Genomic DNA, 26,564 nt, shown 5'->3' on the forward strand with positions numbered 1-26,564 from the left:
AGTGTACTCTGTGAATTCACACTAATGGAGAAACTGCGCCTGCGCAGGTTCTGACGGAAACCCTTCCAAGCTGAAGTTCAAATTTTGGCGGTAACCACGCCCCCCTTCCCAAGGGGCATATAAGGCAGCCCTGGGCGTCCGCTCTCCAGTTCCTGCGCCGCCAAGGCAACGAGAAAGGGAGAGGTTTGCCAGAGGGGAAGGAAGGGCGGGTTTGTGTGAATTCACAGAGTACACTCGAAGAAACATGGTTACAGGTAAGCAACCTGTCCTTTTTCTTCGTGTACTCTGTGAATGCACACTAATGGAGATTGACACGCTAAGGTCCCGGATGGTGGGACAAGGCAAACTCGACAACCAGTGAATGTCCAAACATATGTTTATTAGGACACATTGAGATAATAGTCCCAAGAGACCAGTGCAATAGGTTGTCCGAGAGGACCAGTGCAATGTCAGTATGAACATAACATAAGAGACAGAACTTATCAGGAAAAACACTGAATAAACGTAATACAACACGAAAGCTGAGTACAGTGTATATGAACGCTCTCCCAGGGGAAGAGGGGAAACATCAGATAACTTGACATACCCATCAGGGTGAATGAAGTGTTATAGAACAACGTCCCATCAACAATTATGGGAAAAACATGCCCCCGGAGGTATAGACATGGGGAGAAACTAGCCCCATAACTTTGAAGGAGAGGTATAGAGGGTCACCTGGCGGGTGAGAGTATAGGAAGAAGGAGGCCGTTTGAGAGTCAGGATAGGTAAGATGAGAGTACCGATCTTGCGAAGGCCGAGTCCTTCAAGGCCTTGTTGTCTAGCCTGTAGTGAGAAACAAATGTAAGTGGGTTCGACCAGATTGCCGCTTTGCAAATGGAGTCGAGCGGGATACCCCTGAGGAAGGCAGTCGATGCCGAGAGGCCCCTCGTCGATCTCGGACGGATGGATGGAGGGGGAGGGCGCTTGGCCAATTCATAAGCCAACTCAATGGCCTGAGCGATCCAATGGGACAACCTTTGGGAGGAGATGGGATTACCCAACTTGTCCGGGGCATAGGCGACAAAGAGTCTCTGAGTTTTACGGATGCCCCTGGTGCGGTCCCTGTAAAAGAGGAGCGCTCTGCGAACGTCAAGAAGGTGAAGTCTCTGCTCGAGAGGAGAGGAGGGATTAGAGAAGAAGGCTGGTAGGACAATGTCCTGATTGAGGTGGAAAGCTGACACCACCTTAGGGAGAAAGGTAATGTCCAGACGAAGGACAGCACGGTCGTGATGGAAACGTAGATATGGCTCATCGACCCTGAGAGCAGCAAGTTCAGACGGCCGTCGAGCCGAAGTGATCGCTACTAGGAAGGCCAGTTTCCACTAAAGCAAGCGGAGATTGGTTGAGGCAAGTGGTTCGAAGGGAGAAGATGTGAGTTGAGAGAGCACAAGTTCGAGGTTCTAGCCTGGCGTAGGCGGAAGTGACGGCGGGCAGATGTTATTGTAGCCCCGGAGAAAGGTTTTGATCAGGTGGTGAGAGAAGAGAGACGGCTGACCATGGTGTTGAAAAGACCAGGAAAGGGCTGCGAGGTAGGCCTTAATAGAGGCGAGAGAGAGCTTTCTCTCGACAAGAGTCATGAGGAAATCGAGGACCACCGGTTCCGAAGTCAGAAAGGAGTCGATGTCACGGGATCGAAGGAAGGCGTGAAAGCAGGAAAGCTTGTAGGTGTAAGCTTTGGTTGTAGCTGGCTTATGGGCTGCCTGAAGAACGTCCTGGAGGTTTTGCGGGAGGGAGGTCAAGTAGGGCCGGATACCAAGGTTGGCGGGGCCAAGCCGGAGCTATGAGGATCGCCGTGACCGAGATCGAGAGGAGTCTTTCGAGGACTTTCGGTATGAGAGGAATGGGGGGAAAGAGGTAAAGCATTTCTGCTGACCAGTCCAGTAGAAAGGCGTCTCCCAGGCAGCCTGGAAAGGAGTTCGGGGGGACAGCTGAGCGTTCTGGGGAGAGGCAAAGAGGTCCAGAGTAGGCCGCCCCCAATCGAGGAATAGGGTGTGGAGAATTTCGGGATCGAGCTTCCACTCGTGAAAGGAGGATGTCATTCTGCTGAGGGCATCTGCCAAGTCGTTCTGGGCACCGGGAAGGTGAATCGCGGAGACTTGGACCTCGTGGGCTATGCACCAAAGCCAGAGACGGGAGGAGAGGTGCATCAGCTTTCTCGAACCCATACCGCCCTGTTTGTTGATGTAGAAGACTGCTACTAGATTGTCCGATTGGATGAGGATGGACTTGTGGCAGATGAGGTGGGAGAAAGCTTTCAGGGCTTTGAGGATGGCGAGAAGTCTGAGAAAGTTTATGTGGTTGGTCCTTTCGGATGGGGACCAAAGATCTTGGACCGTCAGGCCGTTCATGTGGGCTCCCCAGGCGTAGGTGGAGGAGTCCGTGGTTATAGTCATTGAGGGTTGGGTCGGGTGAAATGGAAGTCCCCTGCACACGTTTCGGTGAGACGTCCACCATAAGAGGGATCGGCGAACGTTTGACGGTATCGACAGATACTTCGAGTTGTGGTGGTAGAGCGGCTTGAAAGTGTCTATAAACCACCTTTGTAGGACCCGAAGACGCAGTCTGGCGAAGGGGGTCGTGAGGACCGTGGAGGCCATGTGCCCTAGAAGGACCTGAATGGCACGGGCTCGGACCCTCCAGGCGGATCGACATAGGGTGATCTGGTGGCGGAGAGCTAGGAATCTGTCAAGCGGTAGCGAGACGGTCTGCGTAACGGAGTCGAAGAGAGCGCCGATGAAGTGAATTTTTGTCGACGGGGTGAGATGTGACTTCTCGGTATTGAGTTGGAGATGGAGAGAGTTCAGGAGGTGCAGTGTGAAGGAGACTTGGCGTTCGAGAAGAACAGGGTCGGGCCCGACCAGAAGCCAGTCGTCTAGATAAGGAAAGACCGTGATGCCATGCAGCCTCAGGTGGGCCGCTAAGGTGGCAACAACTTTGGTGAAGACCCTTGGCACCGTGACTAGGCCGAAGGGTAAAACGGTGAATTGATAAGTTTGGTCGAGGACTTTGAAACAGAGGAAACGTCTGTGAGCCTCCCTTATCGCTACGTGGAAGTAAGCGTCTCGTAAGTCTATGGAGGCAAAGTAGTCTCCCCGCTGCAGCATCGGGAGAATAGAGGCAATAGAGACCATTCTGAATTTGGATGGGCGAATGAAGACATTGAGAGCCCTTAAGTCTAGAATGGGGCGCAGTCCGCCCCCCCTCTTCGGGACCGTGAAGTATCTGGAGAAGAAGCTTTGCGGGTCCTGTTCGGGAGGAGAGAGACGGATGGCCCCTTTGGCCAGAAGGGCATTGATTTCGGCCAGTATTTCTGGAGAAGGAGTTGAAGGAAGAACGTGACCTGTAGGTGGGAGCTCTGCAAATTCTAAGGCGTAGCCCTCTTGGACAATGCGAAGAACCCAAGCATCTGAAGTGATGGACTCCCATTGATTGTAGAAGAGAGCCAGGTGGTCGGTGAAGGCACAGGGGTGTGGAGGCGGCATGGGTTCTACAGCGGTAGCAGACGAGGAGTTTTGGCAAGAAAGGATGGCGTCAGGTACGCCGGTGAGCCTGCGAAGGAGCAGGGGTGGTTCGACCCCGTTGCTTCTGCGGATGGGGCCCTCGACGGGGTTGGTGATGGCTTTGATTGTTCGAGCCCGAGGGGCGCTTGAAAGATTGATGCCGGAAGGATTGCGGCGGAAAACGACGAAAACGATGAGGGAACCAGCGGGTACGTTGCGCCTGTGGTTGGTCGCCGCATTTAGACACAAGAACTTTAAAGTCGTGATTTGATTTGAGTTTGTCGTCGGTACCCGAGTTAAATAGTCCGAGCGCGTCAAAGGGAAGATCCTCGATGACCTGCCTGGAGGATGAGGATAAACCGGACGACCTCAGCCAGGCGTGGCAACGGATGGCAATCGCGTGGGCAATCATCTTGCCCGCCGTGTCCCCGGTATGTTTCGCCATCTGGATTTGGTGGTGGGCCAGCGAGTCAGCCTCCTGTTGGAGGGTGGTAAGAACGGAACGGTCTTCGTCCGACAGTTTCGCGAAGAAGGGTTGTGCCTTCTCCCAGATAATCTGCTGGTAGGCACCCATGCAGGCTCCGTAATTCGCCATCCGGCAAAGTAACAGGGCTCCGGAGTAAAGCTTTCGACCCACGGCGTCGAAGCGCTTCCCTTCTCTGTCGGCCGGAGTGTTCGATTGACGACCTGAGGATTGGGAGGCCTTGACGACCAAGGAATTAGGGTCGGGGTGGTGCTTCAGCCACTCCAGGGTATCGTCGTCGGTACGGTACCAAGTCTCGATCCTCTTCGAGGTTGGAGGAATGGAGGACGGGGTTTTCCAGGAGGCCTGGATAACGTCCAAAAGATAAGGAAAGAAAGGAAGTAGCGTGGCCGGCGGAGCTTGGGCTTGCACCCTTTTGAAAACTGGATCAGACACTGCTTTGGAGGTCTGCTTGATCTCCATACCCAGGGTGTCGGCCATTCTGACCATTTGATCAGAGAAAGCACATATACTGTCAGTAGGTGAGCCTCATACGCATCATGAGGAGGAGAAAGATCGAGGCCGAGAGAGACCACCGAGGCCAAGAGGACAGAGTCTGGGCGGTCAATGTCAGCATCTTCCTCCTCAGCACCTTGAGGGGACTGAGGGGGAGAGGAAAGTGCAGTCTCGGGGGGAGGCATAGCCTCATGGGAGGAGACGGCTGGGAGCCGAGAGTCTTTGGAGGCTGAGGTCTGGGCCGCTCGAGCCAGGCGAGCCGTTTGTCTGCCACGTTCTGGTCGGAGGAAAGAGCTGTTGGCGCGATGAGTGAAGCAGTGCAAGAGGCTCCGGTACTGGCACCCTGACCACCGTTTGGGTGGAGTGGTGGGGTGAGTCCTGCAGCTCTCCGTCAGATAGGGGCTGCGGAGGAGATTGAGAGACATCTCTAGGCCGCTGGGCTGGCACAATCGGCGAGGACCTTCTCGAGGAGGTTGCCGAGGAGGAAGGCGCATCTCTCTTTGAGGAAGCCGAAGAGGAGGAGCGTTGAGTCAGCCGTTTCTTTGTCGGCGGTTGCTTAGAGGCAACCCTCAAGGATTTGCCTGGTGTTGGAGGAACCACAGCTGAGTCGGATTGCGCTCGACGAGACTCCTCGTGAGCCCTCTTAAAGGCTATTTTGATTGCAGAGGAGGACGGAGGGGAGCCGATACGAGAGTGGACCGAGGTTATCGAGGCGAGAGAGCTCAACGTCGAGGAAGGCCCCACTTTTCCGGAGCGGGTCGACATGGTAGCCGTCGTCATGGTACACGGTGGCTTGGCAGGCTTAGCGGCCCTGGAAGTTCTGGACGCCCTGGACGAGACCGAGGGGGCTTTAGCTGTCGGTGCCGACATTGCTCTCAGAGCTGAAGACGACGACGCACCCGACGTCGACGGAGTCGGTTCTGGAGCGAGAGATTTCTCGTAAAGCGCCGCTCTGAGCCTAGCGGCTCTGTTCTTTCTGGCCTGAGCCGTGAGAGCTAGGCAGAAACGGCAGGTACCGACCACATGAGCCTCCCCAAGACAGAAGAGGCACTTGGCGTGGCCGTCGGAGTCAGGAATTTTAGCAGCGCACTGCGTGCAGCGTTTGAAACGCGTAGTAGACATGCGAAGAGTCCGAAGTGAACCTTGCGGCGGAAAAAAAGGAACTGGAGAGTGGACGCCCGGGGCTTCCTTATATGCCCCTTGGGAAGGGGGGCGTGGTTACCGCCAAAATTTGAACTTCAGCTTGGAAGAGTTTCCGTCGGAACCTGCGCAGGCGCAGTTTCTCCATTAGTGTGCATTCACAGAGTACACGAAGAAAAAGTAGTATAACCATCACAAAATGGTCTCCTATCCAATTTTTTCTTTTACAACATTGGCACAGCTTCTTTATTATGAGCACTTTCCACTAACATCTTGTCTGAAGCTTTGTTCCAAAAGAGTAACTTGCCTCTAAAAGCACCTAAGTTAGGCTGTTTCTAGTGTTTTGGTCACTTTCCTAATGGCATAAGCATAGTGACCATTAAACCACTAAATCATATCCTGCATCTGCGATATATATGTCCTAATACTTTCTTAATTCTTGCAAAGGCTTTCTACAATTTATGAGAATTCAATTCCTCACATTATTATCATTATTATTACAGTTTGGAACACTTTTGCATTGATATTTCTTTCCCTAGATGATCCCATTTTTGGAGCATTTTAGAATTATTATTATTTGGACTTTATTTCATTTTCTACAGCTTATGTAATCATATGTTGTAACTCAAATGGTTCATTCCCTGGTCTGAAATTCATTTCAGAACTATCTGGATCTGAATTCATTTTATTTTGTGTGTTTTTAAATATTGTTTTTGTTTTGTTGTTTGCTTTTCAATTTAGAGCTCCACTTTCCCTCACTAATGTTTCTGGTTTTACTCATAAGCTACACCTTTAATCCTGCAAATCACTTTCACTAGATGACAGAAATATTTTACTCAAGTTCTCCTTTTCCTCAGTCTAGCAGCCATTTCAGCAACATTTTTAATTATTTCATTGTGTCCCTAATATGTTCTTATGCCATCCTGAGAAAGGTTCCTTCTTCATTGTTTGTGTCCATTCTAATTTTTGAAATCACTCTTGCTAGAGGACTGGAATATTTCCTTAAGTCCGCCTTTCCCCAGAGACCCGCAGGCTGGTAGAAATCTTATATCCATCCATCCATCCATCCATCCATCCATCCATCATTGACTGCATTCCCTGAGCTGCTGATATTTCTGATTTGCTTCTTCTTTATCTCTAATGATAGCATCTACCAACAATAACTTGGAGATCAATGAGTACACTCAGAGATAAGCAAATAATAATAATAATAATAATAATAAATAAATTTCATTTCTTGTCTGTCTCTCATGGCTCAAGGCAGGTTACAACTATTACCAAGCAGTACATTGCTTTAGAGCTGTGGTTTACAAAATGGCGGTTGAAGAGAAACCAGGGGAGATATGGTTTCTACTGCAATATTCTTCTCCCCTTTGGAGCCACTGCCTTCAAGCTGTTGTTTTCAAAATGGCAGTTTCAGCTTTCTGTGAAAGATATCATTGCTATCACAATGTTCTCCTTCACTTTGGAGGCATTGCCTCTGAGCTCCAATTTTCAAAACAGCAGTTGCAGTTAACCAAGAGACATATCATTGCTTATCTTTCCTAATTTTCTCGTTATTTATCCTTACTAACAACCTTGCCTTTTAAGTCAGAGAAGGGCAAACATGACTGGTTGGGTTAGGCAGAAGAGAAAAAACTGTTGGTGAAGGGGCGGCGTCTTAACAGCTCAATGGAAAAACAACCTTGGATCCTGTCATTCCAGTTGGAGCCCTGGAGTGAAACCCAATGGTAGTGGATTGCTCCTCCTGCCATCCCAGAATGAAGCCCTGCCTAACAGTGAAGTGTTAGTCAAAGCTTTTACATGGAGATTAAAGCAAAGCAGCTCTTAGTCCTTCAGTTCGTTTTTGGTTATGGATTTCTCTGAAGTGAGGCTGCTTCCTACATTACCCTCGTTGACTTGGATCCCATTGTGCGTGTATTCGAAAGGGGACAAAGATGCATGTAATTCTAATGTATGAATCAATCATGCAGCTATTTATTTAAGATATAAAGTATTTGCCTGTAACACGTCAGTGACACAGCATTTTTCTTATTCACATAATTTTGGAGCAATTACTGGATTATGACAATGATTGCCAATGCCCATTGCACTTCACATTGTAAGTAGCTGTTTTCTTCTCTTTATCTTTTAAATCTCTGCCAATGTAAATGTCACAATAATACACATCACTCTATGCATTTATTGTTAGCTCTCAGTGACAACAGAATGTAAATTGAGTCAATTTGGCAATGATTAGACCGCACTGTTTTCACATGCATTGAATTTATTCAATAGCATCATGATGTCTGCATTATTAATAGAGCCAAAAAAGCTATTTAAAAATAACTATATTTTCCAGTGTGGCGCAAATAGGTGCTGAAAATATGTATAGATGCTAATTTAAAAAATATAAGAGAGCTGTCTGGAACTGTATTGGGAATATTTATTTTATAGATTCTGAACCTTTTTTGACTGAATCTATTACTTTAACCTCTTTGATCCTTTTTAAAGCACCTCCACGAATAGGAAGCCTTTTAAGTGCAAGATCGGTATCAGCCAGTGGGCCTCCAGTCAATTCAGAAGGTGTACTTTCCACTGTTACTAGGCGACCAGATGCAATCTGTAAAAAGAAAACATTCTGCTCAATGTTCTGACAAAATGAAACTAGGGTTAGTCTAATGTCCTCTTTTCCAACCATCCCTTAGGGGGTTGGGCAGAATCAGTCTAAAGTGTTTATATTCTTTCACAATAATTAGCTTAAGATATTGCTTCTTTTCTCATGGTTCTGTGCTTTGCTGTTCTAGATCCACACTTTAGTTGAAACATAAACACACACATCATAAGCTTATGCTTCAGGTGAAGGTTATGTAGCATGTCAGGGAGTGCTGTGCTGTGGTTTTAACAATGAATAGATTCCTAACTGTTTTTAAGGGTTTAAACTATTTATTTTTAATACTGTTTATGTTTAATTTCAATTTAAAGTTTGTATATTTTTAGGTTTTAATGGTATTGTATTAGTTTTATCATGAGATAGATCTACAGGTTCTAGATCTGTAATTTCCACTGACCATGGATTGTCACGTCCTATACGTAAAATGGAGGTGACATAAATGTGAATATAGAAGTGGTGTCTATGTTCATATGGCTGCCGTTTAATAATATGGGATGCGATCATTCACTTCTTTTGGGCATCTGTGGAGGGGTTCCAGATTCTGGGGGCCACTGTAATAAATACTATTTGCACAGGTATGGTATGAACAGGAACCTGAAAAAGAGTAGGCAGTGCTTTATATAAGGAAGTACAATACATAAAGACAAATGGTATCTGTTTGTACAGAAACTGTTTGCATGATTTCAAATCTGTACTTCTATTATCCATATCCATACCATCTTTCCATATGTCTTCAATTGCGTCTTTCCCTCTAAGAGAACTCATTTAAACGCATCTTTTTTCTGATATGTAAACTATAACAATTGAAGAGCTTAAAAACCACACTGTAGGTACCACAATCTCGTATGTGCAACTTTTCTGCAATGCTAATGCATTACTTGTCTGAATACAACTGATGTTCACAGAATGTGAACGTAATACATACTGAATATGTTGAATACCTGCTGTGTCGTAATATATAAAGCTATTTTGTATGGGGTCACTGGCAAGATACACTTGAAACATTTCATATTATATCAATCTGGATTAAAACGAGGAAGTGTGTAATTTACTTACAGTTGTATTTAGGCCTTTAATGTCAGTTGGATGGAGTGTTGCCTTAAATGGCTTCACTTTTGATCTAGATATTTCTATGGATTTTTCTTGAAGCCCTTTTGCATTCTGCAAAAAATCCAAATGGTTAATATTCACGTTAACATGAACATTGCAGTTTAATGTCTCACAATTGTGCGATTCCATTAGTTAATAGGTTTACTCTTTCAAGTTGTAAACTTTTTCTAGCCCCCCTCAAAATGGTAAAGAGAGTTACAGATAATTTGAGAAGTTGTTGTATATTATCAACTTCTCTTTGGTATTTCCTCTAGCAGTACAAAGCTGCTTTTTCGTATTCTTGGTTAGTAATCAGTGGCTATAAACAAGTCCCAATAATTCAGTGGCTCTATTTCAGAGTAGACTAATATTTGGATTTGGAGTTGAATAGCTGCTCCAATAATTTTTTCTGCACAATAGCTTTAAAACAAGTATTAGATGATACTATTCCTTATGTACTCTTCTGAACAATTTGCTTACCTTTAAAGCCTCATAATTTGATGTCCGAGTTAAGAAATTTTCCCAAGACTTACTGACCATTTCCCTTTGCTTATGAAGTGACTGAATCTAGAATACAGAAGAGAACAATCAGGAAAAAATCTCACTCTTCAGACATTTTTAGAGGCATAGTTCAGCCTCTAGTTTTTAAATGCCATTTTATTTTGTGGTTCAGAGGAGAATTAAGTTCATATTAGAGGCAGCATAGCACAACATTTAGCAAAACTAAAGGAAGTACTGTCAATTATTCTCACAACATACAGTAGAGTCTCACTTATCCAACATAAAGGGGCCGGCAGAATGTTGGATAAGCAAATATGTTGGATAATAAGGAGAGATTAAGAAGAAGCCTATCAAACATCAAATCAGGTTATGATTTTACAAATTAATCACCAAAGCATCATGTTATACAACAAATTTGGCAGAAAAAGTAGTTCAATATGCAGTAATGCTACGTAGTAATTACTGTATTTATGAATTTAGCACCAAAATATCACAATGTATTGAAAACATTGACTACAAAAAATGCATTGGATAATCCAGAACGTTGGATAAACGAATGTTGGATAAGTAAGACTCTACTGTACTTGCATACAGCTTCCTATCAACATTTTTTTTAAACATAGGCTACATATGAGAAACCATGTATCTTTTTAGCTTCTAAAGAAACAACAACTATTATCAGTGTAAGTAATAGGCTTGATCGATCCATGAAAAATTTGATTCTAAACTCGTTTCAAAACTAGAGGGGGCATTTTTTCGTTTTTGTTGCTAATAACGAATTTGGCCCCCAAAATTTTTCGAAATTAACGAAAATTCGTTATTTTCGAAATTAATTCGTTAATGGCGGACGCGCATGCGCGGTGGCCCAAAAACAGCCCGAAGGGGGGGGACTTAGGGGGCTCTCCCGCCCTCATTTTTTGAGTGATCTTCTTCAAACTTGGTACAGTGGTAGAACACATTTAACACTGATAGCTCACCAAAATGTGGAACGTTTCCCTTATCCTCTGATTTTTGGCAAATTTTCATAGCTTTTATAATAAACCATTTTTTAATAATTGCAGAAATCTGTTCCTGGTTTGAAAGTCTTATTTCCTGTTAAATTGGGTTGTCTTTACTGTGAAAGTCATTGCTCTACTTCAGAAACTTTGTTTTTGTGGCTGAAACTTTGTTAAATTGGTGTAGTCCCCGGCTGAGACACAAGCAGCCCCGCTTGTGTTTGAGACTGGGGAAGGGACAAAGGCACCCCCCCTTCTTTCCCCAAAAGGAGTTGTATTTTGTACAGGGAAGTATGGGATATGCAACTCTTTCCCAAACTTGGCTTAGGATTATCAGGAAGCGTCCCCGGCTGAGACACAAGCAGCCCCGCTTGTGTTTGAGAGCGGTGAAGGGACAAAGGCACCCCCCCTTCTTTCCCCAAAAGGAGTTGTATTTTGTACAGGGAAGTATGGGATATGCAACTCTTTCCCAAACTTGGCTTAGGATTATCAGAAAGCGTCCCTGGCTGAGACACAAGCAGCCCCGCTTGTGTTTGAGAGCAGTGAAGGGACAAAGGCACCCCCTCTTCTTTCCCCAAAAGGAGTTGTATTTTGTACAGGGAAGTATGGGATATGCAACTCTTTCCCAAACTTGGCTTAGGATTATCAGGAAGCGTCCCTGGCTCGGATCCCTTGTTTCCAAAAACACTTTTGCGTGGAAAAAAGAAAGGAGAAAGCCCACCCCGCCCGCAAGAAGAAAAATGGCGCAGTAGAAAAATTGCTGCGCCAGGAAAAAAACACCCACAGGACAGCCCTTTGCAAAAACAAAAGAAAAAGAAAGACCCAACTAACACACACCACCCAAACTCAGCCAGCCACCCCACCTTTTCTCCCGGTCTTCACACAGCCATGCTGTGACGCAGCAATCTTTCCTGCCTGCCAGTGCCTGCACCAAAATCTCCCTTCCACCCTCTCCAAAATTCCCAGTGCGACTGAGCCACGAGGCGTGCGCACGCTCAGGACGTCCTACCAGCCCCTCCCCCTGGTTAAACGTGCTCTCTGATTGGCTACAAGGTGCAAACAACACGCTAGATTGCCCCAGTGGACTTAAACAAGTTTGGATGATTTGCCAAAGCATTTTTTAAAAACGAAAAAAAAGGCGCCATAACGGAAAACGGCCAATCGCGGTTCGAAACCGCGATATCCAGGCGTGTGGACAACCAAGGTTCGATATTGCTTCAAAACAAACGAAAATAACGAATCAATAACGGTAAACGGGGAAAACGAATTATTTGAGCAAGCCTAGTAAGTAACCACCAAAGGAATTTCTTTTTAAATGAATAGCCCTCTTACATAATTGCTTCTTTGCTTACCTTAGCATAACATTTTTCTTCCTCCTGAAGTTCCTGGTATTTCTGGCTTTCTAGCATTTCAGTCTGAAGTGAAAGCACCATCTTTCCAACATTTTCAAATGCTTCAGTAATCTGCAATACTTCTGGGTAAGGAGGGACTGGTCTGAAATTTTCTTTTTTAAGTTCTGCACATATTTCACTCCAGACTTCACCAACCTTTATGAGATTTAAAAGGTAATTGATTCATCTGTACTTTAAATTAAGTATTATATTCCACAAAATAAACTCAAAAAGAAAATCATGCAGAAATGTTCTTTTCATTTTTGTAAACTGTGGACAGCACAACACAAAACAGTTGCCTATCACTGGAATTTCAACAGCTACAGAGCAAGATCAAGAGATATGAAGAAAGAAGTTCTTATTCCTTAGAGCTCTGCACTGGAAAACAGAGTCCCGGAGACTAACAAATCAGGCAATTCTGGTCTCCTAGAATATCAAATTTCAAACTTCATATCACCTCTTTAACATAACCTAAAAGTTTCCCATATTGTGTATAAGCTATGGAGATAATGAATTTTGCAAACCAGTCTTACCAAACAGATGATTTGTAAAAACATGATACATTTATTCTAACTTAATAATATTATGATCCAAATAACATATTAAATGAGCAACACTATTAATCCTCTATATAAGCTTCTTAGGTTTTATATGGTGTTTAAAGAAAATTATATGTTTAAAGTATAAGTAAAAAACATGGTTTTTTTTTCCAATTAAAATCCTAACTTGATCTAGTGTAGGAAATAAAGGTGGCATGCTGAACATTGATTCTATTTGTTCCAAGCTGTAAACAGAAAGCTGCATTAATAAAAAACTACATAAAAATACCAAACTTACCTTGAAGTCAAGATATCTACGTATGATGGCAAGTGTAACAAAATCCTTCGCGGTTAGGCCAGGCAAATTTTCAAAGCCTAAAGTAAGGCATCTATGATTACCTTGAAGAAATCTTATTACTGTATTAATATTTACATAATTGCAACAATTTTAAAATGCATAACTTCAGGAAAACTGAATGATCTCTCTGAATAAATAGGTAACATCTGGCTCTGAATGTTCTCAACTAGTTGGCAAAAAGGAATACCCTGTTTCCCTGAAAATAAGACATCCCCAAAAAATAAGACCTAGCAGAGGTTTTGCTGAATTGCTAAATATAAGGCCTCCCCCAAAAGTAAGACCTAGCAAAGTTTTTGTTTGGAAGCATGCCCGGTGCCCGCCAAACAAAACACCAGAACTTGCAGGATCGGTAAATGTACATACCAGTTGTACATGGATATAATGGTAATAATATATTAAAATGTTATATTATTTATATTTATACAGTAGTAACAAGAAATTCTTGACAGGAGTCATAATTTGTCTAGTTTGGTTATGTTGGTTTGTGATGACAACTACTGTACAGTATATAATAAATGTTAATTTTTTTGTTCAACAATAAATGTGAATTCTTCTTCATGGAAAAATAAGACATCCCCTAAAAATAAGACCTAGCACATCTTTGTGAGCAAAAAATAATGTAAGACACTGTCTTATTTTCGGGGAAACACGGTAGGACCTTTCCTTTCTTAATACTGCAGTAGCTGAAGACACATCCTCAAAGCTATTATCTCATTCAAGGAAGCAAATAAGTAAGTTCTTTTATGTACTTTCCTTTATTATTTTATTCTGTTTATCTGTGCTGGGTTTGGTTACAAAACAAAAAAACATTTAAGTGATTTATATCCACTTCCAAACTACGTCTTATAAAATGCAGGTTACATTTCTGTTGTCTTTACCTAGTTTACAAATGATACAATAAATCTTAGCTCTCATGTTTTCAGCAACATCCATGATAGCAATAGTAGGACAATTGGCGGGCATTGGAATCACTTCCTGGGTTTTCTGGAACTGGCCAATTAATGGCTGCTTTGTGTCTACAACATAAAATAAGAAATACACAGATATTCAGCAACTGAATTGCTTTTTGCCCAGCTCAGGGGAGGAGGAAGTTGAGATTGTTGAAAAGACCCTAGAACAGGCATGGGCAAATTTTGGCCCTCCAGGTGTTTTGGACTTCAACTCCTATAATTCCTAACTTCTGGTAGGCTGTTAGGAATTGTGGGAGTTGAAATGTAAACATCTGGAGGGCTGAAGTTTGCCCATGCCTGCTGTAGAGCCTGACTCTGCAGAATTTGCTGGGTGGCTTTTTGATGATCTGCTCCCTTGGCCTTCCCCCTAGCACCCCAGTCTGGGCTTGATGCCTTTCCCCCCTTTTTTGTCCTCTTTGCAAGAAATGCACAGATACAAGCAGCCTAAAGTGAGCCTACCACACCATTTATTTCCTTCCTCATACATCCAGCCTTTAGGGTGAACACAAATCAGTTATGCCTGTCAGAACTTTGTACATTCTTTAACATTGTTTTCCTTTGTTTCATCTTTTACATTCTGTGTTACATGGCCCTGGGTTTTACCCTTGATTTATGTACAGGCCACAGCAATTTCCATAACATTGGGTCACAAATCTGCCCTTATGTTATCCACAAGATTCACTTAGAGTCAAGTATATATGATATATGCAGCAGGAGAGGAAGGAGTGACGTTTTCGTCAAAGCTATTCAACTATGGGACATTCTGACTAAATATCTGCATTGGTACAAAACCCATTTGCATGAGGCACCCAGACCAAAAAGAACAGCTGGTATTTTTGTACAGTTAACTATGTTAACTATTCACGTGTTCTTCAGCAAAGACTTTTTATTATGAAAATGATATTTAAATTACATATCTTGAGGGGATCGCTTGATTAAATGGTGAGGTATGCATAAAAACATGTTTCATTCAGCTTGATAATGAAAACAGAACAGTCAGAAAAATATTTACTATGTAGTGATGAACTCTATATAAAATTTCAATGTTTGGGCTCTACAAATTATTTTATAGGAATCTGATGTATTTTGGGGAAATAAATATAGTTTTATGGATACCTTGTGGACCTCAATGAAACACTAGGCAAGCCTGGCTTAATAAGGAAATACAGGGCACTCATACATGTACTTTTGCAAATGATAAAATGAATGCTATCTACTGGTAAGGGGAGAATAAAGCATCTCTATATTTCCTAGAGTATTATTTTTTTTGTGAAGATATTGGAGAGTTTCCATGAGACATAATCTAATTCTGGTTTAAGCCATTGTTAGAACATTCTAAATTCTTATTCCAAAGCAAAAATGAAATATTCCAATGGACATATATGTGTCAAAGAAGAGAGAAGAAAGTCAACATGTGCCTGTAGGATAAATTTTGTAATATCACCTGTTACATCTTTGTCGTTTTCATTCTTTGTGATCAAAATACTGTATTTCTCCAATTTCTGTAAAGCCATTTATACTCACATAAGAAGCACATATGTAGGATTAACAATTTCTGATCTTTACATCTTTGAAAAGTTTAGGTTGTCTGAAAACACTGTTTATCCCTTACACATACAAGTGTGGTTATACATTGTAAAGGAATGCTTACCAACAATTCTGCCATCTTTATCACGTTTTACTCCCATGTCGTCTTCCTCTTGTCTCCACAAACTTATTAACATATTTGCTGCTGTTTGGCCTTTCTTCCCTTGCCAAGCATTGATATGAGAAACAGTTTTAGGATTGTCACAAAATTCAACTAATAGTCCAAGAACTAAATTGCATACACTCTTCTGATGTAACTTTGTAGAAAAAACAAGGAGAGAATTATAAATATGATTCCCTACCTTTATTACAACAAAAAATTACTAATGTTAAGGAACAATATGTGCACAAGAATTGAAATGTACAAATGATGTATACCATCCATTTCAACAGCACTGAGTACTTTGGATCAATATAGATAGACTAAGTGGACTATACACTAAGTAAGAAATGAATTAGGAAACTATCACATAGAGATATATTCACAAAAACCCGATAATTTCGAAGGACTGAAAGGTTAAATGGTGGCTGCCTATATTTATTGTATAAATCCTGTGAATGGAACAAAGTAATATTTTAGGAAGCAGAATTTACAAATGTCACTTAGCTTCTCTGAATCTGGGAACATGAGATTTTGTATGATATCTAGTATCAGTTGCTGAATTTAAAATCTTATGAACTGCTGCTCCATTTTAAATAAAATAAATGGCTTTTAGATATTAGGACTATCTTCTTTTTATTCACTGCACATAAAAGTGTTTGTATTGGGAGAGTGCGGTAAAATTGTTTGGAATGTTTTGCACGTTCTGTTCAAATCCAATCTGGCACTTGTGTTAGTGTCAAGATTTGAGTCCCTCTTCCTTCTACCCTGACACTGAAGACTTGCTACACTGGTTCCTAGTCCTCTGGAGCAAATTTCTAGATGTGGGGAGGGTTCCCTTCCTATTTCTACTTACAGAAACTGCTTCTTTGAGTCCTATGATTATATGGGATACCAAAATATTAATCGTTTTAGTATTAATGGCTATTATTCAAATATTATTACTCACCATCAATAAATCAAGGAGAGTGAAGATTCCTTCGTTTTCAAGAAAATAGTCCTCTAAAATGATACACCCCAAGACACAGCACCTTAAATGAAAATAATTTCATCTTTCAGAGTTTCTTTTTGCCTTGCTTCCAGAAATTACACAGGATTTGCACTACATATTTCAAGAGGGGGGAAATCTCCCAGTTCAATTACTTTTTCACAAAGCACACAGAGCTTTATTACTAATACCTAGGAAACAGCTTTGATCAATCATTTCATAGCATCCTTACAATTTTTCAATTTCCTTTAACAGAAGACATATGAGAACAAGCTTCTTATTTTGTATTTTAAAATGCAGTTAGGAACTGTTCTGGTTGACATTAACTTAACATAGCCAGATTTAGTAAACTCTAAATTCAGGATTTCAATTCTCCCATGGTCAGAATGTTGCTTTTTATCAGTGATACAACCTGCAAAAATTGGAGGTCCATTCTCAATTCCTACATGCCAACCCAATCATGGTGAATTGTTCCTCATGCCATCCCAGAATGAATCTTCACAGCAAGTCCAACTTCGCATTCTCAGAATGGCATGAAGAGCAATCTAGTACAGCAGTAGTACTAAATAGCAGTAGGTTTGTTATCAGCATGTGGGAAAGATACTTCCGTGATTGGCCAGGCTTCTATGCAACATACCCTCACATCGAGGGAGCAGCAGAACTTGCTGATACATCTCTAGCAGTAACATTTCATGGACCAGCCCATAACTTTGGAATGTATTGCTATTTTATTACACACATCTGTATATGATTTTTGTAAAAATTGCAGTAGCCAAGTACTTGTTTTAAACTAAGTTTTATATAGTGATTTCCAAGTTGCAGAATCTGTTGCCTGAATACTGGTGGAAGTTACAGAGATGGTACACATTATGCTTATATTACATCAGCTGGATTTGTTATCAGTATGTTTATGAGATTTTAATTGATGGCTTCATCACATAAAACTGGAAATGATTTGAGGCAAATCATATTATATTAGCCTACCACTGTCTAAAATCTGCAGAAGAGGCCTTTCTTGCTTGCCCATTTCTGGGAGAAGACAGAACAGCAGATGTGAGGGAGAGATCTTTTTTCTGCAATTGCTTTGCATCTCTGGACAGCATTACAAATTAAATATTGATTGAGTTGCTGATAGAAAGTTTAAAGTAAACAAACCTTTAGAAAGTAAATAAACCACATTTTATTATCTCATTTGTTTAAGTTTATGATGGAATGATCAGGAAATATTTTTAAAATCCATAAAAGCAGGGAGGTGAGTCATTAACATCATTTTTCAAAGAATGTGGCTATTAAGAGTTTAGGACCTATCCACCTTCAAATGATTAGCTTTTCAAAAGAGCCGTATTTACCATAAACAGTCCAGAGCACTAACAAGTAGACGATTGTGACCCAATCCACTGTATAATTTCTTGGCATCCATCTTCAAAAATGGAATAAGTATATCTATTCCATCCCATCCAAAGAGTTCCTATGAATGTATCAGTCAAAACCAAATTATTAAAATACATTATTATTAACCATTTCTATTGTACTTGATAATAATTATCACCGTCACATTCATTCTGTTTGTATCTCTTATTTACTGTTACTGGTGGAGAGGCCTTGGTCCACAATTATGTATATTGTATTATAAACAACTCAATCTATCACTTTAGAATTCTACAAGACTTTCCCATTCATCCCACCCAATCAAGAAGAACTAAAGAGCCCTGAAATATGGATTCATTCATTAGTTTCCTTTGCCCTCGCCAAGAATACAAGAGTCCAAGTTTGTTAAATTCATAGTAGTAAGTTCTTAACAGAATGACTAGCTTCTGACTAGAAGGAATGATGTCCTCATTACTTGCAGTTTTCTTTTTAAAAAGAAAAACCTCCTACTATTATCTTAGGAGCATTTAATTTTATGTGCTACTTCAAAGTGCTAGTAAAGATTAGTCACTTGTGAAATTAACAATGTAACTTTTTTTAAAACCAGAAGCAAAAGACACGTGATCTACATAAAGAAACTACCTCTATGCATGTGTAAAATAATGTAACACTTTGCCACTTTAAATTTAAACAACACAAGAATACAAACCTTTCTATGAGTATCATTTTCACAAAGATTTGATAGGATAAGGAAAACATAAGTCTGAATTTCCAGCACAATGGCATCTTCTTCGTACTTGCGTGTGGTTTTCTTTAGGATATCTAGTAGAATACAACAACAAATAATATTATGCTACTATTGTGAAAATTGTTGTGTTAGTAACAATTCTATGGATGTTAAGTCTTCTAGAAAAAGCACAGTGCCAACTCTTATTACTACTGCAATTATTTTCAACCTCCTATGAATTTTAAAAATTGTGTACTATACTGTGGCAACTAAAACAATAAAAAGGTAATGTGAAAAGCTCTACTACTTATATGGATAATACTCAAGATTCCATTCCGAAAAATATTTATGAATAAATAGTCTGAAGAAGGGGAGGGGTCTTGTTCCATTCCTGAGGCCACAAAAAAGCATGAACTTTATGAATTACAATCCACTTTTTCTGATGCACTGGCAGAAATAATAATAATAATAATAATAATAATAATAATAATAATAATAATAATAAGCAAGCCATCAGAACAAATGCAATTAAGGCCAAGATCGAAAAATCAGCTGATGACCCAAAATGCAAACTGTGCAAGGAAACCAACGAAACCATTGATCATATCCTCAGCTGCTGTAAGAAAATCGCACAGACAGACTACAAACAGAGGCACAACTATGTGGCCCAAATGATTCATTGGAACTTATGCCTCAAGTACCACCTCCCGGCAGAAAAGAACTGGTGGAATCACAAACCTGCAAAAGTATTGGAAAATGAGCATGCAAAGATACTGTGGGACTTCCGAATCCAGACTGACAAAGTTCTGGAACACAACACACCAGACATCACAGTTGTGGAAAAGAAAAAGGTTTGGATCATTGTTGTTGCCATCCCAGGTGACAGTCGCATTGACGAAAAACAACAGGAAAAACTCAGCCGCTGTCAGGACCTCAAGATTGAACTTCAAAGACTCTGGCAGAAACCAGTGCAGGTGGTCCCAAAGGTGATCGGCATATTGGGTGCCGTGCCAAAAGATCTCAGCCGGCATTTGGAAACAATGGACATTGACAAAATTATGATCTGCCAACTGCAAAAGGCCATCCTGCTGGGATCTGCGTGCATCATCCGAAAATACATCGCACAGTCCTAGACACTTGGGAAGTGTTCGACTTGTGATTTTGTGAAACGAAATCCAGCATATCTAGCTTGTTTGCTGTGTCATACAATAATAATAATAATAATAATAATAATAATAATACTTTATTTATAACCCACCCTATCTCCCCGAGGGGACTCAGGGCAGAAATAGAAAGTGAAATGTAATCCATAAAAATTCATGATCCAATAGTTGTATTAGTTTTATAGGTGCTACAAGGTGCTATCTCTCTGACTATTTTTAAATAGCACGTTATTCTATGTGCCATGCTCTAGGACAATTGTTTTCTGTAATATTTTCCACAACAGATTCAAAGAACATATTATTTACTTTATTAAATTTATACACTTCTCCTGGACGAGGCCCAAAGCAGAACACAACATGAATTAAAAGCTAATAATAAAAATTAAACAAACGACCATATTTCATTTTCCTTCTACACCTCTTCCTTTCCTCTTTTTTGTATGCAATCTACCCTAAAGATAGTATTAAGTCATTGCCTTGGTACATTAAGTTGACAGAAAGCAGGGAAATGTAAAATAAAACATTTCATTGGCAAAACAGGAAGATAAAAGATGTTTTCTGAGAAGAAGAGGAGTCAATGATCTTAACAAAAAGAGCTTTGGACTGCCTTGTCACCAGCCATAGAGAAGATAATCTATAATTATGTGGATTGCTCCCTTGCATCATCTAGAAAATAAAATTTGTTATTAGAACTTATTAAGTAAAATTTGAAAACATAAAAAGAAGAAAGTGCAACAATGCAGGCAAAACTGAGTTAATGAAACAAAGAAACTATGCTTCACCTAACAGTTGTTGAATTGCCCCATTATCACAAAGATCAAGATTCACGGTCCCATCACAAAGGGACACAACACGATTCAGCACTTTTAGGCAATACCGCATCTGGGCAAGTTTGGTGCCACGGCCACCTGTACCATGGAAACTGTTACCTTGAGCAAAGAAGGGTTCTGTAAACAAAACAAATTTAAACATCTTACTCAATATAGTGTATATTGAGCCTGCAGCAGTACTTTTAATGCTGTAAAAACAATTTAAAGAATATTAAATATGATACAATTTTTGGTTGAATTTTGCTATCATATATGTTTTTCTAGTATTTAACCAGGTTCTTAATCCAGCGATTGAAGGAGAAAATGTTAATAGAAAAGCAAATATACCATATTTCATAAAGTCTCCAGAAATAAAGACACTACCCTCGCTTTTCGGTATCCTAGCACAGAAACAAGAAGGCCCAGAATCTTTACATGTGTGTGGTGACAGAGGGCTTGGGGTAATAAGAACACTCTCCTTCAGATGATACATTAATAATCATCACTATCATCAGAGTATATGTGTTGAGAAGTTCTAGGATTCCTCAAGAATCTCATTGTTCCTCAACTCATGTTCTTTCTAAAACTTGAAAGTTGTTAGTACAGTCACTGAATAAGGCATCCATCTAGATCTTAAGAGCATTTCTAAAGCTTTGTTTTTGTTGATCTTTCCAGTATGAAGATTCTACACAAACTTTCAGTTTTGTTAAAGACAAGAACTATATACTGAAATGGGAAATGGTTTCTCTCAGTCTCTGGTTCCCTTTGTACAAGAGTTAAGTAGTGAACATGAATAAACAAAAACCCAATCGATATTATACTATAACTCATATTTTCCAGTTGTAAAAAAAGCAAATAAATTTAGCTGTATCAAAAAGCATAATATATAATAACAAAATCCCAATCTTGTTTTACTCACCATTACTCAAGCACCATTCCAGGAACATGAGAAGGCGTGTATTTCCACAGTTCGTCATGTAGTCTTCTATTAGCAAGGGAGCCACTGTGGCTAAAGTAGCAATTGCTAGAAGCTGTAACTCTTCAAATTGTGCTGCAGACATGCCAACTGGTCCCGACTTTTCATTTGGTTTTAGATAATAAAACAAAGCCAAAATAACTTTACCCTCATGAAGCAGCTGAGAAACAAAATGGTGTAGGGCAGGAAAAACAATGTTTTAAAAGAAAAATAGTGAATTTTTAAAATTATGAAATTGAAAGAAAATTTTCTTAATGTCTGTACTTTGTTTGTTTTGCTAATAGAGATAATATTTTAGCATTTGTATTTGAGATCTTAAATACCCAAAGGGATCAGATTCTGTCTGATCCTGGAAATTAAGCAGGACCAGCCCTTGTTAGTACTTGGACTGGAGACTAAAGCCTCATCTACACTGCCATATAAAATCCAGATTATTTGCTTTGAACTAGATTATATGTTAGTGAAGACTCATATAATTCAGTTCAAAGCAGATAATCTGGATTATCTGTTTGATAATCTGGATTATATGGCAGTGTAGAAGGGGTCTAAGGAATACCAGGGTTGTAGCCTATATTTCCAAGAAAGACAGCAGCAAATGTCTTCATATTTTCTAGAACTCATTCTGTACAAATAGGCAATTTGTCAAATATAGGCAAGACGTGCATCATATTTTAATCACTGTATATTGTAATCAACCTATATGCTAATTCATTTATTTAATAGTGGTTTTGATTGCATTTGTTTATTTCAAACAATGTCCTTCTTTATTTTTTATGGCATTATCTTTTTGCTTCTCAATCCTTCAGGGTCCTCAAGACAATGGAGTAAAACATGGCATGTATGATAATGAACTCGTGACACAGAAGCGATGAATTATTAAACCTCCCTACCTATTCTGTTATGTCCTACCTGCACAGAACATAAATCTTTTGCTAGAACAGTAAGCATGTTAAGCAGCAGTTTCTTCAACTCAAAATCTTCGTAAGAGGAAGTAATCCTGAGGCCTTTTACCAAGGGATTATGACTTTTAACTGTGGACAAAAACAAATGTTGTCTTGTAAACAAATAATCCTGACACTACATTGATAATATGCAGTAACAAGTGTTAAAAATACTAAATCATTTACCTTCATGAAAGGTGGCAAACAGTATTAATTGCTTGGCAAATCCAGTTTCCTATAAAATAATATGTACTGTTAAATCATAGAGAATAGTATTTTGGCTTACATTTTGTTTTAATCATTGGTACCATAATGGACTTACGAATTTTGCTTTGGAGTCATAGTTTTAAATTACGTGACAGCAGTTAACTCTTGTTGAGTTATGCCAGAAGAAAGGCCTTAATATCTTATAAAATTAAAATATAGGGAATAGTCCCTCTCCTAAAATTGTGATATAACTTCCTTTTCCTGGAACATGCAGAACTCCTGATAATTGGTTTCTTAAGCACCTTACAGAAAGAGACCAATTAACAGAGAAAAGGGAAGACTAAGTGTGATACAAATGAAAGAGAACTCCCTAAGAGGCTTGGAAATAATGAAGCAACCAAACTCTGAAATAACTGAGGCATGGTAAGAATAGCCCCAAAGGATCTCCAAGCATCAGTAGAGTGAAATACTTAAATAACAAATAGTGTCATCTTCTCTGCAGACAGAAATGAACAATCGTGTTAGGTGAGCAGTGTTTCATTCTCAGGCAGAAAATCTGGAATTATAATGGATATGCTAACACTTATTGAATGCATGAAAACATCTTTAAATAATTAACTTCAAAAACAGCAGGAATAAATGGACCTACAAAATTCAAAATCATATATACATACAATCATTGGTGTTCCTGGGATCTGAGCTACGAGGGTGGCTATCACCAAAATGTCATTTCTTAGTTGACGATCATAATGGCGGGAACCATGTAAAAGTAAGTGTGTAAATGCTTCTTTCAGAGCTCTGGTTAAAAAAAAAACAACTCATTTTTATTATATGATCTTGTGAAATATAGAACATAATGTTCATGGACATTTGAAATTATTTTCCTTCACTAGTTTCAGACTGAGCAATTTAAAAGGATTATTTCCTCACTAAAACCTGTGGGGGAAGGCCTTGTGACATTTGGCCAAAGGTTTAAACCAGATTAATGTTTCTAGGAGGCTTCATGGGGCACAAACATGATTTTAAAAAGATCCGCATTGTCTGCATACCTTGATTTAAAGTGGAAATGGAGGGAGAAAGTGGCTTTTTTGCCCTTGCTTCTATGCACCATTGGCAATGACAAAAATGATCATGTCTAAACTATGTGACTGCCCCAGAGAATACTATGGGATTAGTTGAGCTTCAATAGTTACTTGTATGTGGTCTTTAACCTAGATTTTAGATTGGTAAATAATTCAATTTTATAATAGTTTTTTTAAATTTTTGATTATAATTTTATTATTATTAATGAAGTCTAACATGGATGTACAGAACTGGGTACCCCTGTTACGAGCTGGTCATTGACCGTAATAAAAGTTTACTACTACTTACTACTACTACATTTAAACAACCTGTTGCTAGTGAACTTTAAATTATATCCCCTGGATTTTACAACATTTTGTCTCATAGTTAAAGAAAAAAGTGACCGCTGCCAGCATAGTATCCTTCCAGACTGCCATAACTGACAACAAAGACAACATAGTGACAAAATGTAGGTCTGGCAAGAGGAGTTCTGAAACTTTGTACCATGTATTCTATGCATTTTATTGGCCAATAAATGTACCACTGTTTGTGGATTTTGGATGATATTATATTTTGTTGCATGGCCAACACTGCTATCACTAATTAATTTTAAAACATTAATAGTGTAGCAAACACTATTTGTTATGAGAACTGTCAAATATTTGATCAGTATCAAAACTCTTTCCAGCTCTTTATGAAGTAAGTAGGTAAAACTTTATTTCTATTCCACCCTATCTCCACATGGGGACTTAGGGCGGTTCACAACATAAAAGGCAAACATTCAATGCCATAAAATACAACAATAGACTAAAATACATAAATACATTAACAGCTTTGACAATAAAGCAAATACCATGAAAACAACAGTAATAAATTACACGATGTTAATAAAAATGAAGTTAAAAATATGGATTCATTATAGTGAATGAATTAGCCATTAAAACACTAGCTTGTATACTATGTAAGTTCACTTAACTGTACACATTCCAAGTTATTGAATTGATCAGTAATTTCATCTTTTGATGTATTTTCCAATAAATTCCAGAGGACTTCTGAGGAACGGAATAACAGCTGCCCGGTGGGATCAACATCGTTCAGATGGGAACACAACCTTATTGGCGCTTGAGCTTTCATCATAAGTTGGCAGTTTGTTTCTGGAACACAAAAGGATCAACCGTGACCTCTATATTTCTATTTTATGGAATTGAGTGCAGAACAAGGGAGGGTAAAAAAACCCACTGTATTAAAAATATAAATTATACCAACCAGAAATGGAAAGATGCTGCAGAGTTTTAATTATCCATAATTTCTCAGTAAGTTGATTTTCAACTAATGTCAGTGACAAGACCAACGTTTCTGCTAAGCCTCCTAATTCCACCATATGCTTTTTATAGTTTGCACTTACAGGTTGGTAAACTACATAAACAAGAATGGAAAGAGGTATGTTACAAAATATAATATCATATCTATCTATCTAGAGAGACAGCGAACATTGATGTACAGAAACAGTTGCAGAAAAACTTTACTTTAAATAATTAAATAATTTTATAAACAAAAGGAGTATCTAAACATTTCACTATATTAAAGCTGGTCAGACTCCTAGAACTGATGTTCCTAAAATTTGTTCTGGATATCCATTAATGAGAAATAAATTTATTTTTATTTTTGAAAACTATATACATTAAAACATTACAAGCTCATTCAGAAAGTAAACAACATGCTCCCTCCTCTCCCCATCTTCCTTCCTATGCTCAAGCAAAATGCCTAAGGGATTACATGCTGTTTTAATCAAACAATATTTTGTCATTACACTTAATGAATTTTGGTTTGAGAGAACTCTTTAAATAAAGTTTGTTATCTGGAAGTAATCAAACTGGTTTTAACTTTGAATATGCATTGAATATATCTGAATGGTTTTAAACTGAATTTTAATAGTTTATATTTAATGTCGTTTTAATGTTTATATATTTTAAATGGTATGCTAATACTATTATGTTAAACTGCTTTGAGTCCCCTTTGGGGCAGATAAAACAAGGTATAAATAAATATAATAATAATAATCATCATCATCATCATCATCATCCATGTGACAAAAAAGAAATGAAGGGAAAAAAGGGAAGTGTAAGCAGTATGCTCTTCTCCAAACCCACAATAATGAATATAGACATTTAACGTGTTTAATGGTTTAACATGTCTTTGTGTGTATCTGCCTTCAAGCTGTCTGTTGAGGCAAAAATATTCAGAGGTGGTTTTGCCAGTTCCTTCCTCTGAAAGATAGCCTACAGCATGCGATAGGCATTGATGGTCTCCTATCCAAGTACAACCCAGGGCTGACCTTGCTTCACTTCCAAGATCAGATGGGATTTGGTGCCGTATGGGCTTTTATGACCTTTAAATTATTCTGATTAAAATATTCGGAGCTCAATTTATTGTATACCACCCTGAAAAAATCACCAGCTAAGATCAGTGTGTACAGGGCAAGACATAAAATGTTGTAAATAA

The 26,564-nt window shown here is 39.6% G+C and overlaps 1 protein-coding gene across 4 annotated transcripts in view; it reads right to left on the reverse strand.

The window, feature by feature from the left end:
* Window positions 1–7,613: 7,613 nt before the first annotated feature.
* The window catches only part of cfap69 (cilia and flagella associated protein 69), a 28,561-nt gene continuing 9,610 nt past the window's right edge, over window positions 7,614–26,564 (reverse strand). For 2 of the 4 annotated variants that reach the window (XM_008112495.3, XM_062958244.1), the window contains 17 exons: window positions 25,329–25,478; window positions 25,039–25,216; window positions 23,675–23,798; window positions 22,980–23,028; window positions 22,762–22,883; window positions 21,796–22,012; window positions 20,850–21,014; window positions 18,887–18,999; window positions 18,159–18,277; window positions 16,771–16,852; window positions 15,786–15,978; window positions 14,063–14,200; window positions 13,125–13,201; window positions 12,249–12,443; window positions 9,881–9,967; window positions 9,368–9,472; window positions 7,614–8,260 (listed from right to left, as the gene is read on the reverse strand). In XM_008112495.3, the coding sequence (XP_008110702.1) occupies window positions 8,084–8,260; window positions 9,368–9,472; window positions 9,881–9,967; window positions 12,249–12,443; window positions 13,125–13,201; window positions 14,063–14,200; window positions 15,786–15,978; window positions 16,771–16,852; window positions 18,159–18,277; window positions 18,887–18,999; window positions 20,850–21,014; window positions 21,796–22,012; window positions 22,762–22,883; window positions 22,980–23,028; window positions 23,675–23,798; window positions 25,039–25,216; window positions 25,329–25,478 (2,291 nt within the window). In that variant the 3' untranslated portion in view covers window positions 7,614–8,083. The remainder of the gene's footprint in view (window positions 8,261–9,367; window positions 9,473–9,880; window positions 9,968–12,248; window positions 12,444–13,124; window positions 13,202–14,062; window positions 14,201–15,785; window positions 15,979–16,770; window positions 16,853–18,158; window positions 18,278–18,886; window positions 19,000–20,849; window positions 21,015–21,795; window positions 22,013–22,761; window positions 22,884–22,979; window positions 23,029–23,674; window positions 23,799–25,038; window positions 25,217–25,328; window positions 25,479–26,564) is intronic. The other 2 variants (XM_008112497.3, XM_008112496.3) reach the window with 2 other exon arrangements.

The sequence above is a fragment of the Anolis carolinensis genome, chromosome 6 (genome assembly GCF_035594765.1).
Source record: "Anolis carolinensis isolate JA03-04 chromosome 6, rAnoCar3.1.pri, whole genome shotgun sequence".
In the NCBI taxonomy this organism is placed as follows: Eukaryota; Metazoa; Chordata; class Lepidosauria; order Squamata; family Dactyloidae; genus Anolis; species Anolis carolinensis.